The 14910-nt window shown below is 39.3% G+C and overlaps 1 protein-coding gene across 1 annotated transcript; it reads left to right on the top strand.

The window, feature by feature from the left end:
- Positions 1-1588: 1588 nt before the first annotated feature.
- On the top strand, positions 1589-7900 carry LOC311084809 (SLAM family member 5-like). The gene is made up of 3 exons (XM_084117106.1): positions 1589-1771; positions 4009-4329; positions 6757-7900. The coding sequence occupies exons 1-3, from the start codon at positions 1723-1725 to the stop codon at positions 7083-7085; spliced, it is 699 nt and encodes a 232-aa protein (XP_083973232.1). The 5' UTR covers positions 1589-1722; the 3' UTR covers positions 7086-7900.
- The last annotated feature ends 7010 nt before the right edge of the window (positions 7901-14910 follow it).

Here is a 14910-nt window from a genome sequence, read left to right as displayed (position 1 = left end):
CCTCTGTGGTTACAGACGTGCAAGACAAAATTAGCTGCATTTAGAGCTTCAAAGATTAAACAGGTCATAAACATGTTAAAGCAAATGCAGCATTATGATGAAATGTGCAATAAATGGACGCTTCAGTATCATACCGCATCATCCTGTACCGGTTCAGGAACACAAATTAACCACTTTATAGTGTTTACTTTGACGTGTACAGTGTAGACAGACTCAGATAGTTGTGGTGCCTACGCAATGTTTGAGTTGGAGGTGCAGTTTGTTAAGTCAACTAAACTGAAAGTTAATAGATCAATCTGCTACACCTTGTAAATGAGTCCTGTTGACCTACTGTACCTGCTCGATCACTGGTATCTGAGATGCCAACTGAAGCAGGAAAGAGGAAGAACAGAAAGAGAGAGAGGTACTTCAGTGAACAGCGATTTTTCAACTTGTTTATGAATACTGTTGTTTAAAGCCAGAGACGCACCAACACACAAAGCTGAGTGTGTTGTTGCCTCTTGTCGACTGCGTCTCGGCTAGAAAGCTGTGCTTGAACACACCAAAAGAACTAAAGGCCCTGATATACTCACAGCGAAGCTATTTCGAAATACGTGACCAGAGATGTACTGTATTTGAACATCTGTTGTCCCAAGTGTGTCTCATTTCATTAGAAGTACAACTTCATTTTCTACTGTAAACAGCTGTGTGCTTATGTTTTCACTCACTGAGGTCTGACCTCCACGGCCTCCAACAGAGGAAATAAACTGTAAAGACGTGAAAGAGGGCGGAGCCTCCACGCACACACCTACTTATTACATAATCGCCATGGACCAATGTCAGTACGAAGGTACAAAGGAACTTTTCCAGAAAGTTCACTCTCGCAAGCAGTTTCAAAATCCCAAAACGAACTTCAACCGAAGATAGGTTTGGCCTGATTTTGTCCGAAATGACCTCACATCGTTTAGTTCTTCGACTTCGTTTGAAGTATATCGGGGCCTTAAAGGCAAATATACTTGTGTATAAATGTCTATATCAGCAGGTAACAATAGTCTATATTCATCACTCAGAAAGGTAACCTGACACTAGGTCTGCAGATATACAAACCTTAAACAAAGCAGTACTTGCTTATTGTTTTGAATATCAATCATGCAGATTTTTTTATCCGACTGTGCTACTAGTCCAATAACAATCAGATTATTATGGTCCATGTGAATACAGCTACTGTCTCTCTCTCTGTCACTCACTGCTTACAGCTCACAGCCAAAAAAAGGTCTGGTGTATTATTTAGCGTTTTGTTTAGCTGTCGATATGTGTATAGCAAAGCTACGCGATTGTTAAGAGTCTAGTTTAAGAGTCTCTGACACTGATTTGACTGTTTTTGATGGATTCAGCACTTTGGCCAACCAAGGTTGATTTTAACTTGGTTAACCATGATAAACCAAGGTTGATAATAAAACTTGATTTTATTTTTTTTGTGACTAAAAAGCTATTTTGTTAAAGCATTAACTGTGAGATTCGTTGGGAAGGCAGTAACCATGAGATTCATTAAGCAGGACAGGAAGAAGCTCTTTCACCTAGAAAATAAACGCACGTGCACTGAATACCCACACTTCATCTCGGAAGAAAACCAACCACAGCAGGTTTCAGTTTGACTCTGAAGATGAGCTGCTAGAGTCACAATGTGAGGTAGCAGACTTTAACTAGACTTTAACTAGACTTTTCACTGAACAATTGAAGAAAATGATTCACATGTTTGTTTTGTTCTGTTTGTGCTGGTGGCGTCTGACTGGTAAGTTATTGGTTATTTTTTTTAATATCAGTAACATTCTTCACAGATGTTAAAAAGTCATGAAAACTAATGTAAATTGCTATGATGAATGTAGCTTCATCCAGAGGAGACTTCTCCATTATGCCACTTTCAAATCTCAGGCAGGCCCAGCTTGCATGACTTGGGACGGGGCCCGTAAATCGCAATGTTTAAATTACCTGATATTTGCAGGTTTTTCCTGATAATGTATCAATGTATCAATGCTTTGACTAGAGACTCAAGCTAAATTTTGAGCCAGTTGCTCGTGTGAGAGTCAGTGGCCGTTCTGAGAAGTGATCAGACATGAGGTGATCGGAAAGCCTTAGAAAACTTTTTAATAAAGAGACATGAATGTAGAGCGGAAGCAAACCGTAAAGAACGATGAAAAGTGTGAAGATGATATATATATATACAGTGAGGAAAATAAGTATTTGAACACCCTGCTATTTTGCAAGTTCTCCCACTTAGAAATCATGGAGGGGTCTGAAATTGTCATCGTAGGTGCATGTCCACTGTGAGAGACATAATCTAAAAAAAAAAATCCAGAAATCACAATGTATGATTTTTTAACTATTTATTTGTATGATACAGCTGCAAATAAGTATTTGAACACCTGAGAAAATCAATGTTAATATTTGGTACAGTAGCCTTTGTTTGCAATTACAGAGGTCAAACGTTTCCTGTAGTTTTTCACCAGGTTTGCACACATTGCAGGAGGGGTTTTGGCCCACTCCTCCACACAGATCTTCTCTAGATCAGTCAGGTTTCTGGGCTGTCGCTGAGAAACACAGAGTTTGAGCTTCCTCCAAAGATTCTCTATTGGGTTTAGGTCTGGAGACTGGCTAGGCCACACCAGAACCTTTATATGCTTCTTACAGAGCCACTCCTTGGTTATCCTGGCTGTGTGCTTCAGGTCATTGTCATGTTGGAAGACCCAGCCTCGACCCATCTTCAATGCTCTAACTGAGGGAAGGAGGTTGTTCCCCAAAATCTCGCAATACATGGCCCCGGTCATTCTCTCCTTAATACAGTGCAGTCGCCCTGTCCCATGTGCAGAAAAACACCCCCAAAGCATGATGCTACCACCCCCATGCTTCACAGTAGGGATGGTGTTCTTGGGATGGTACTCATCATTCTTCTTCCTCCAAACACGTTTAGTGGAATTATGACCAAAAAGTTCTATTTTGGTCTCATCTGACCACATGACTTCATCCCATGTCTCCTCTGGATCATCCAAATGGTCATTGGCAAACTTAAGACGGGCCTTGACATGTGCTGGTTTAAGCAGGGGAACCTTCCGTGCCATGCATGATTTCAAACCATGACGTCTTAGTGTATTACCAACAGTAACCTTGGAAACGGTGGTCCCAGCTCTTTTCAGGTCATTGACCAGCTCCTCCCGTGTAGTTCTGGGCTGATTTCTCACCTTTCTTAGGATCATTGAGACCCCACGAGGTGAGATCTTGCATGGAGCCCCAGTCCGAGGGAGATTGACAGTCATGTTTAGCTTCTTCCATTTTCTAATGATTGCTCCAACAGTGGACCTTTTTTCACCAAGCTGCTTGGCAATTTCCCCGTAGCCCTTTCCAGCCTTGTGGAGGTGTACAATTTTGTCTCTAGTGTCTTTGGACAGCTCTTTGGTCTTGGCTATGTTAGTAGTTGGATTCTTACTGATTGTATGGGGTGGACAGGTGTCTTTATGCAGCTAACGACCTCAAACAGGTGCATCTAATTTAGGATAATAAATGGAGTGGAGGTGGACATTTTAAAGGCAGACTAACAGGACTTTGAGGGTCAGAATTCTAGCTGATAGACAGGTGTTCAAATACTTAGTTGCAGCTGTATCATACAAATAAATAGTTAAAAAATCATATATTGTGATTTCTGGATTTTTTTTTTTAGATTATGTCTCTCACAGTGGACATGCACCTACGATGACAATTTCAGACCCCTCCATGATTTCCAAGTGGGAGAACTTGCAAAATAGCAGGGTGTTCAAATACTTATTTTCCTCACTGTATATATATGTATATATATAATTAAAGATATTAATATATTTAAAATATTATATGCTATCAAAAATTAAGCATCCTACGAATGTTTGAGCATCATACGAAGCTCATAGCTTCATACAGTTATTGTGATCTAGATAGCAGATGTTTAAAACTCAAGTTCATATATCAGAACTATCAATCTGTGTAAATCTGTTTGTTCTCCAGGTGTGTTTGGTGATTCAGTGTCAGTGATGGAGGGAGTCTCTGTTACTCTAAACACTGATGATACTGAATTACGTAAAGATGATGATATACTGTGGAAATTTGGAGCTGAAAAATCTCTAATAGCTAAAATGAATAAAAAGAGGCAAATCTTCTCCACATATGAAGATGTTCCTGATGGGAGATTCAGAGACAGACTGAAGCTGGACGATCAAACTGGATCTCTGACCATCACAAACACCAGAACTGAACATGCTGGAGTTTATCAACTAGATATAAGTGGAGCGAAAAAATCATCAAAAACATTCAATGTTTCTGTCTATGGTGAGTAGAGACGTCATTTTGTCCAAACGTTCATATTCTTGTTTTATTAAAGAAATATTCAGCATGAATTGAATTCAATCAACAGCATTTGTGGCACTGATTATAACAAATTTAAATACAAAAAAAATTCCTTAAATTTTTTTTTAAAGCAAAACTCAAGGTTACGTCAATGTGATTTTTGGAGGACTTAAAAAAAGGCCCTTCCATTAATTATTGTGTTAAACGTTGTGCATCAGGTCTCTTATGAGGCTGCTGAGAGTAACGAGCCGATCCCCAATCTTAGCGAGGGGGAGCCCGACTCGCCACACTCTGATTCTGCGCCTCACGTCTCTGAGCAGGACTGGGTTTGGGCCGGGTGTTCGACAGCCCCTCCCCTTGAGTGGGGCGAGAAAGGAACTGGAAAAACGCTTACTCATGTCTCTCTTCACCTCTCATAATCTGATGGCAACTGTGTTAACCGATTCGTCAAACATCCCAGAAGGTGAAAGAGGGGCATCGAGCAGAAGCGTCCTTTCTCAGTCTTTGATGCCGTTGATGTCTCTCTGTGGCGACCAGACCACCATTAAACGGTCGCTTTAGTTGCATAAAGAGACAAATCTGTGGCTCAACGGAGCTCAGAGACTCTTCGTCGATCGAACCACCCACTCTCAAATCCTTCAACAGGTCAGCCTGGTACAACTGTAACTGTGCAGTGCAGCACCAGCCTGACCTGCCACCTGAAAGTCTTTCCCTATCAGTGTAGAGGTTGTTCAGCACGGCTTAAGTGGGGAGGTGGTTTCTTTGATGATACTGCAGACTCTACTACCTGAGGCATCATCGTATAACCGCGGCCATTCACACCCACACTAACCGAATATGTCGATGTCGAAGGCACAAAGACACGCGATGTGTAAGGTTTCCCCCAATAGTGAGTTAACTCACTATGTAGGTCCTCAAAGAAGGGAGAAGCTGCTGAGCAAATGGGTGGAGCTTACATCTAGCTGGATGTCTAGCGAGGAAGAGCAAATGTAATTTGGGCCTAATGGGTGGAGCTAGGATATCTAACCACACCCTAACCCTACCCACAACTCTATCCCTCCATCCCAATGGACGTCCACTCTGCAGTGAGTACCATGTGAAAGAAGGGGAGAGCCCGATGTTGAGGTCCCTCCTCGTGGCCACCAGACAGAAATCTGTTCTCCAGTCTGGAGTGTTTGGGGGGCTCTTGTTCCCATGGCTTGTCTAAAGGTGTGTTCACACTTGTAATTCGGTTCGATTGGTTCATTTGTTCCAGACCAAAAAAAAAAAACAACAACCACAGAATCACCGAACCAAAAGATACCGAACCTAAAGGCAAAGGGATTCATCACAAACTGATTGGTCGGCTTTTATTACTAATTGCCTATTTTAAGACGGAACTTATCGGACATCCAAAACTATGCTGTGTGCTGGGATAAATGGACTATTTTTTTGTGCGTAGCCTGCATATGATGGTATTCTGACCAGCTGAGAACTCGTGAAGAGCTTATAAAATGTGTAAAGGAGTCAAAACAGCAGCAGGAATCCCTCCGTCACACACAAACGAAGATCGAGGATGCTGTGAGGATGCCTGTACCGAACTGTGGTGGAAAACATTGCGACTATGACGGGAAAAAACAGGTATTCTTGAGCATTATGTCCTTTTGGGGACTCATCTTCCTGTTTTTGGTTTGTTTACATGTCTTTGGTCCATGTTGTGTTGATATCTCAGTCGAACCGAACCAGGGTTTGTTTGGAAGCTGATCGAGACCCATCTTTTCGATGGTCTCGGTCTGCTTGTTTGGTGGCACCAGGATTCAGATGGCAGCGTTCACACTTATTCAAATGAACAGCACTAACAGAGCAATCGCACCAGGTTTCTTTTAAATCCAACCAAACAAAACCTAATGGTAGTCTGGACACTGCATGAGTCACAACCTCAAGTAATTCCTTTTGCTCCTCCCTCCGAGCCGATGAGGTGCCAGGGCATGCTTTGGAGTCCGGCAAAGGGACATCCCGATCTGGAGAGAGAGAGCGAGCGATAGGGACAGACCCATCTCTCGCCCAGAATGACACGCGAGGCCCACAATCGCATTGTGGCTGCTAGCACTTGGAAATAAGCAAATAGAGCACGAAGCACTTTAACTGTGAACGTTTCACAACGCTTGCACTCGCCATGCTCAAACGCAAGGGCAGCATGCTCTCCCCCTGAATTTATTTAAAACGGGTGTGTTTCGTATTCAGGCATGAGCCGTTAACACAGAAGCACATGCCGTTTACCTTGAGTGACGCTCATTTTTTTTGGATGGAACCATGGAGATCCAACATTTAAATATCACTGCCCTAAACACTCACTCAAAACATTGAGCTGGAAATAAGACTGTTGTGTAGATTTATCAATACTCCTCTTTATTCTCTCATGTTTTCCAGCTCGTCTGCCTGTTCCTGTCATCAGCAGTAACTCTTCACAATGTTCCTCATCATCTTCATCAAATTGTTCACTGCTGTGTTCAGTGTTGAATGTGTGTGATGCGACTCTCTCCTGGTATGCAGGAATCAGTGTATTGTCCAGCATCAGTGTGTGTGATCTCAGCATCAGTCTCTCTCTACCTCTGGAGGTGGAATATCAGGATAAAAACACCTACAGCTGTGTGCTGAACAATCCCATCAGCAACCAGACCACACATCTGGACATCAACACACTCTGTCACACATGTGCAGGTACCACAGCACTGATGATATATGTGTGTGTTTACTGACCTGATCTCTGTCTTCTGTTGTAGATCTGATTCAAGTCACTTAACATTAATCTCTCTTTAGACATTACAACACAGTCTCCTTCTCCTCCTCCAGTCTCAGTGTCTCTGATAGTGTTGATCTCTGCTGCTGCTGCTGGATCTCTGATGATTGTAGTTGCAGTCGTGATCTGCTGCATCTGCAGGAAACGTAAAAAATTAGGTCAGGAGATCAAACACTTAATTCAAATGCTAAAATTTTTAACTTTTATAAGGCACCAATTTCAATATTAGATTGGAAAATGTGTTGTTTTAACATGCATGCATTATGTTATTGTTAATGCAGTTCAGACCCGGGAGAAAGACATGAATGATTCTGCATTGTGTAAACCAACAAGACGAAAGATAATTCTGTGTTGCAGGAAGTTGTTCCAGTCAGTTAATCTGTTAGAATTTTTGTGTTCCATTATGCATCACGGTCAGTGAACAGATGTGGATGGTCAACCGTGTTAATTATTACTTTCAGTAATTTTCCTCCATAACAATAAAATATTATTATATTCAATGATAAAAAAAAAAGTCTTAATTTACTCACCGTACTGTTATGAGTTTCTTTTTGGCAATATGACAGCTTTAGTCACGATTAACTTTCATTGCATATTTTATTCCATACAATGAAAGTGTACTTTATACTCCGTTGTTGCAGGAACAGCACGTGCTCTTTCACATATGCTGCGTTTGCAGCGCGCAACCGATTCGCGGCTGTACCACAAACATTTATTCACTATTTTTATTTGAAAGCTAAATGTTTTTTATCAGCAACTTTTATTTAAAAAAAAAAAAAAATTGTCACCATTGCGATTCTCTTTGTACACAGTACAGTTATACACTTTCATAGACGTAGGCCTATTTAAACACAATTTAAACAACATATTTAAAGCAGCTTCTTTATATTAAGTTTATCTCCATCGCGGGTAATGGTAGACTTTTGTGTTTGTCGTGTTCGGCAGAGATCAAACTTATGCAAATGATGGGCGATACCCAAAGGTTAGGTCACCTCCTAGCCTACAATCAGTAAAAATGTTCAAAACTTTGCACAGTCAAACAAATAATTTTACAGAAACTTTATGGTCTTGTGAAGCCTACATAAAATGTTATTATTATATTTTTTTAAAAAGTAGGCTATTTAAACTGTTGCTTTTGATTGACTGTCTATTGTTCCTTGCAGAAATCAAAGGAGCCTGTGTATGGAAATTTCACCTCAAAATAACGATCAAATTCAACATCTCTGCCAGGACGTTTTTCTTCTGACTCTGTTTTGCTTGCACTTTTTTTTTTTTTTGCACTCTCATAAGCACTAATGTTATATCAGAAATTGTGTTGCTGTGTATTAGTTTAATTTAGTGGTGCACAAAAAGCACAGCATTCAGAAACTTAACTAAATGTTCTATTTTTAGCTTAACACACATAGAAACTTTATTAAATTTTGATCTCACCATTCGCTGTTCTGGACCACTTGGTCTACTCATATGGAATGCATATTTACCAGTTTACAGTAGGCTAACACAGATAATCACACACACATGTTCTGGATATTTTGACAAATTCAGCACAAGCACATCATTGCTCTCTAGTGTCCAATTCATAAAATCACATCTCTCTAATATGGTGCTACCCAACCCAATACAGTGTGCTATAAATAAATGTTTCTGTTCTCATGCACAGAGGAAGATCTGAAAATATGCACTAGTAATGGGAGCTTTCGAAACACGCTTCATGAAACTTCGAAACCTTTGTGAATCATTTGTTTCGGGTAATCAGGATGCCAGTCTGTCACCTTTTTTTTATTTTATTTTTTATTTTTTTGCTGCCAAAGTCACATGATTTCAGTCAACGGGGTTCCGTGACGTCATAACTGTTCGGAAATTTCAGTGGTTGTCTACATGATTTTTACCTGATCACGGATCGATTTTATACATTTCTATACATTTAATTACACATATGTATAATAAAAAGAAAGAGTTGTAGTTAAAAGTCTCATTGCTCTGATTAACCAATCTCTCCATAAAACAAACAAAACAAGTTTAATAAAATAACACATATTATAAAGACTCTTTTTATTGAATGCTACTATATAATTTGTTAATTGCCTTTAATAGATTACACCTTCAATAAAACGTTTACAATGGGGTTGTAAAAGGTGTTTTTGTGGATGTTTGGACTGAGATTGTGTTGCATTTCCACAGTTCTGACCAGCAGGGGTCGCCAGCGTGTGGAGATTCGGGCGATTCGAAACACTGAATCATTATTTCGAAGCAAGTTTCGAAAAGCTTCGTTTCTCCCAACACTACAAATAAGACACCTAACTGATCACTGCGCTGCCTCATGATGCCTGTTTATAATAAAAACTCACTCAATTAAACACAGATTGCTTTGGTTTATTATGATAAAAATAGCCTATTTCCACAGAGTTGCTGCAGTGATAGTCAATCACCCCAGAAGAACATCAACACATTCCTGCTATAGGACCAGAAGACAGACCTGAAGCTGTAATGATAAATACATACAATTATTGTTATTACAGATTGACTGTCTTTGACTCATATTTTACTGTCATCACTTTCATTCTCGATATTGAGTGGCGCCATCTGGTGGGTTGTGAAATACAGCAACAGCATTACAGCACAATGCAACAGTTTATTTTAAGATCTAGAGTCATGTGACAATGTGAAAATGGTGTCACTTGATGTACATATGAAGGTGATAGAGATGATCTCAGTTATGTTTTAATACTGAGTCAGAGCTCACGTTTTCATTTAGTGGGTCGATTTAACTAAATATTAAACTGTATTTTAACATCCTCAAAGGAAAATGCTGTGAATTACTAAATTATAGCCTACTCACTATGACAGAAACACTGAAGCACTTAAAAAACTGTGAAATATTTTGTTTTCTACATAAAGATTGTGAGTAAAGAAATATGTCTGGAATCATAATGTAACATACAAACAAATAAAAAGAACATTAGTGATTCACACATTCACTCATCAGACAAACTTAAATATTAACCTAACGGATGATCTTGTTAAATGTAATGAACGTCATACCACATCCTGATTCACACCCCGATACAATCAGATGTTCAATAAACCACAGTAACAGTTTTTTTTTTTTTTTTCAACAAACTGTAAGAAATTAAAATGGCTGACAGTCGAAAACAGGGTAAGACAGTTGAAACTGAGATTAAGATTTTGTATAGGAATGAGCCAAGGTATTTTAAAGATTATTTTAATCTTATTAGGAACTCTCATAGTTCCTTGTAGATTTAAGAGCTGTTCTGGGCAAAACACCTTTTTGCACATGGCAGTAATGGAATGGAACAAACTCCCAGTTGAGATTAAAGGCAGGGTAGGTAGGATTTTTCTAAAAAAAAAACATTCCAAATTTGTTTAAACTGTCTTTATATACCAATACATAATTAAAATGTAAGTACTCTGAAAAAGAAAATATAAAAATCGAGTGACTGTAGACCTTTTAATCTGCAATAAACACAGCTCATTATTTCCATTCACTCCCACCCCCTCCCTTCTGAGCTCCTTCCAAAGCGACGCCCCCAAAACACATGAACGCGCGACGCCAAACGCTCAGGCTCAGCTGGAAGACGCATTTATTATTTACCTGAGACGAGTGGAGAGGAAGGAGTGCAGTACATACAGTGACATCATGTCAGAATCACATGTAATAAAATACCTAACTTTATCACTATGAATATAAACAAATAAGATTTCTTTTAGTACTCACTATCAAGCTAGCATATCGATAATGGTAAAGTTTCATTCGGTAACGAGCTATATTTATAAGGCAAAACTAAAAACAGGTTGCATTGATACACGTTTTTCCATTACCATCAGTTACACTGTGATGAAGGTGAATTTCGTGTAAGATTCATAACATATACGGTGTTTTGCATGTAAGAGTTTCCATGATGAAAACATTGTTGACTCTAATGAAGACTAACGTACACTCCGAGTCCGGAGACAAGTACCGCATCGTCGGTTCGAGGACAGGTCCGGGGTTGAGGGCGAAGCAGAGGAGGTCGTTCAAGAGTGCGGGCAGGGTCCGAGGAAGTAGTTTTTGCCTTGTTTGCCTTCGCTGACTGCATATGCAGGTGCTTTGAGCTGAATATTTCCGGGAACGGTGACATGTGATAACGAGTGCACGCAGGGCAGCGCACGCAGTGGTGCTCGGGCACGAGACATGAAGGCATCTGATTTGTTCTTTACATTCGCACCGAATGGCAGTGATTGGTCAGAGTTTTTACTGTCCTACAGCTGCTACAGAGGTCAGATTTTTTTCATTCCTTTTTCTGAACACATAATGTATTGACTACTCTCAGGATGGAAGGACCATTTCACCCAGTATAAAAAAAAATGTTTCTGAACAGGATTACCTACCCTACCTTTAAGTTAAGCCAGTCAGATCGCTGTTTTAATAGAGCATGTAGTGAATGCAGTGGCGTAACTTTGTTCTAAAAAGTGGGTAGGACAGGTTGGGGAGGGGGGGGGACGGTGCTAAATTATAAAACAGATGTACAATAACATTACAATGTCCAGCAATCGATTTAAATAGTACATTGATCGGGTTTAAGTGGTCATTCAATGAGGGCTATTTTAGTGGTCCACGGGTAGAACTATTGTCAAGCGTGTCCGATGTTCTGGGTTCTAATCCGCACTCACATAGTTTTTTTTTTTTCTCTCATCAAAACCGATTATGTTTTTCAGTGGTTGTATATCAGGCAGGAACACGTTTGTGTGCATTTTGTTTTGTAATTTCACCGGAACGAATAGAGAGTCCACAACGGATTGAAGCGCGCGTCCGTGTGAAGACTGTGCGCGAGCCAGAAACAAACATAGTAGGCTATCCGCGCCACTGATCGCAGCGGCAACGAGCACTTTGATCAGTTGATTTAAAAAACAACACATTTCAGCGCTAGATCGCCTCTTATTTAAAAAACGAACGAAATGAATGCTGCTAGTTAACTATTTTGTTTATTTGTATTGGTACATTCGTGCCGCGATATGTTTAAAAAGTGGTGGGGACAATATCGACCTTAGAAAATAGTGGTGGGGACATGTCCCACCCGCAAATTACGCCTATGAGTGAATGGTTGCTAAATGATAATTAGATTTCATTTTTTTTTTTATGTGATCTTAAGGAATATTTATTATTGCAGTGTATGTATTTGTGTTTATTTTATTTTGTATTTGGATGTGGTTGAATGTACAAGGTATAGCCTACCTTTAGTCATCTGTAGCTTGCCTGGCCATCTTTATCAGACTACAACGAGGACCACAATGGAAATAAGTTTGTAACTTTCTTGTGTTATCGTCGACAGTTCTGATAAATGTATAATGTCACTGTGATGGCTTCTTGTTATGCATTTATTTTTGATACTAATAAATCAAATCAAATTAAAAAAAAACAGCAGGCTCCAGCTGTGTGTGTTCTGTTGCATTCAGGACTATTATGTTGAAGTTACTCAAGGACTTTTAGTTTGAAATTTCTCTCTTCCTGTGTTTTCTTCCTGTTAATCTGTTCCTTTCTTACCCATTTCACTCACTGGTGTCTTGTTTATTCTGTGTGTAAATATAGTTTTAGTCCTTTAGTTTTTCTGAGCACCTGTCACAGGGTGTTTTTTTTTTTTTTTTTTTTTTAACCAATTTGATAAATACCACTTTGAAAATGGATTCACGCTCTGACAAACTGTTTTTGTTTTTTTTGTTTTTTTTTTTGCAGGTGGAAATCTGAAAGAAAGAAACACATTCTAAACTGTTGAGCAGTTAAATGTGATAATTGTGTTACTGTTTCTCTCCCTCTGTCAAACAGTTGCTCATCTTGTTTGTTTTTTTCTCCAGTAGATTAAAGTGTCTAAAATCTGATAATAGTATCAGGACCGGAAGAAGCTCTTCACCTACAAGCTAAACACTCATGCACTAAAAACACACTCTCACCTGCAAGATGTTTGTCCACCCAACAGACAAAACCACACTTCTGTAGAAAACCGGCCGCAGGAGTTTCAGTCTGACTCAGAAGATGAACTTCAGTGAAACTGGCACTGTCAAGTGGCAGATGATTTTATCTATGTACTTTGGGTTTTTCCATTCACTAAAAAAAATAGAAAAAATGTACATAATTTTAAAATCACTAGTTAGGCTTTCTGGCATTTCCAGAAAAGTTGCAAATAAAGTCAATAATCTGTGATTTGTTAATTCTCCAATCAGATGATTTTTTATTTGTCAAATTCTATTTCTTAACAGCATACAATTAAATAATAAATGAAGAGTAAAATTAAATCATCCATAAACAGGATTACAATTTTAATAAAGAAACAGTGTACAATGAACAGTTACAATTACTTTTCAGTTCCTCTTTCCTCTCATATCGAGCAGGCACTAAAGACACAAACATACTGTATGTTTTCACACTCTGAGGTGTTAGCCCGTATAATGCAAGATGTTCAATAAACCATGCAATACAGTGCATTTGTGGTCAGCCTATTGGAAACTCACTGTCTTTTGCCCTCATCTAAACAGCAAGAGTAAAAGTTCACCCTAAGTCATCAGCTATATTTGAGGCATAAAGATTAATAAAATAAAAGTATGAAACATACATTTCAAATTATAATAATGGCAAACACATCAAAATGGTAGTAATGATTTCTTAAAATATGATATTTGATTAAATGATAAAACATAAGCAACTGATAAAACACAAATATATATATATTTCTTTTTTCTGAACCTTCATTTTAACTGACAAAAGTACAAAGAAAAGATTTCCAGTGCTTTCATTGACTGGAAAAGTCAATGAAAAGCCATTCTTTTATTTTGATGGCTGCAACAAACTCCCAAAAAAGTTAGGACGGACACATGTTTACCACTGTCACATCACCTTTCCTTGAGTAACGACGATTCGAGTTGCATTTCTTGATGCATTAGCAGATCAGGGGTCAAAGGTCACACACATTCAACAGAGGTCCTCATGCCTTGCACAACACAGACTGAGATTTCTCTGAATCTTTTCACAGTATTATATGTAGATGGTGAAACACCGAAACACTTTGTAATCCTGCATTGAGAAATGTGATTTTTGAATTGTTAGAGAATTCTCTCATGATATTTGGCACAAAGTGGTGAACCATGACCCATCTTTTGCGGATGCTTCTTTTTATACCCAAATACGACACCCTCACCTATTACCAGTTCACCTACTTATTGTGGGCTGTTTCAAAACCATTTAACTTTTGCTGCTGCTGGAAGAGGTGTTAGTGAGGCCAGCAGGGGGCGCTCACCCTGTGGTCTGTGTGGGTCCTAACGCCCCAGTGTAGTGATGGGGACACTATACTGTCAAAGGGCACCGTCCTTCGGATGAGACGTTAAACCGAGGTCCTCTGTGGTCATTAAAAATCCCAGGATGTCTTTTGAAAGAACAGGAGTTTAACCCCAGCACCCTGGCCAAAGTGACCCAGTGGCCTCTGTCCATCATGGCCTCCTAATCATCCCCATACATATACATATACATATACATATACATATACATATACATATACATATACATATACATATACTCCAGCAATAAGCTGGTGTGTGGTGGGTGTTCTGGCGCAGTATGGCTGCCGTCGCATCATCCAGGTGGAGCTGCACATTGGTGGTTGGGGAGATTCCCCCCTTCATTGTAAAGCGCTTTGAGTACCCAGAAAAGCGCCATATAAATGTAACAAATTATTATTATATTATTGTGTTCTATAATCTTTTCTCTTTCATTTTGCATGTGTCCTAACTTTATTTGA

This window comes from Abramis brama (genome assembly GCF_963993115.1).
Source record: "Abramis brama genome assembly, chromosome: 6".
Lineage (NCBI taxonomy): Eukaryota > Metazoa > Chordata > Actinopteri > Cypriniformes > Leuciscidae > Abramis > Abramis brama.
Note: the sequence above shows the minus strand (reverse complement) of the source record. Positions and strands in the feature narration are given on the sequence as shown.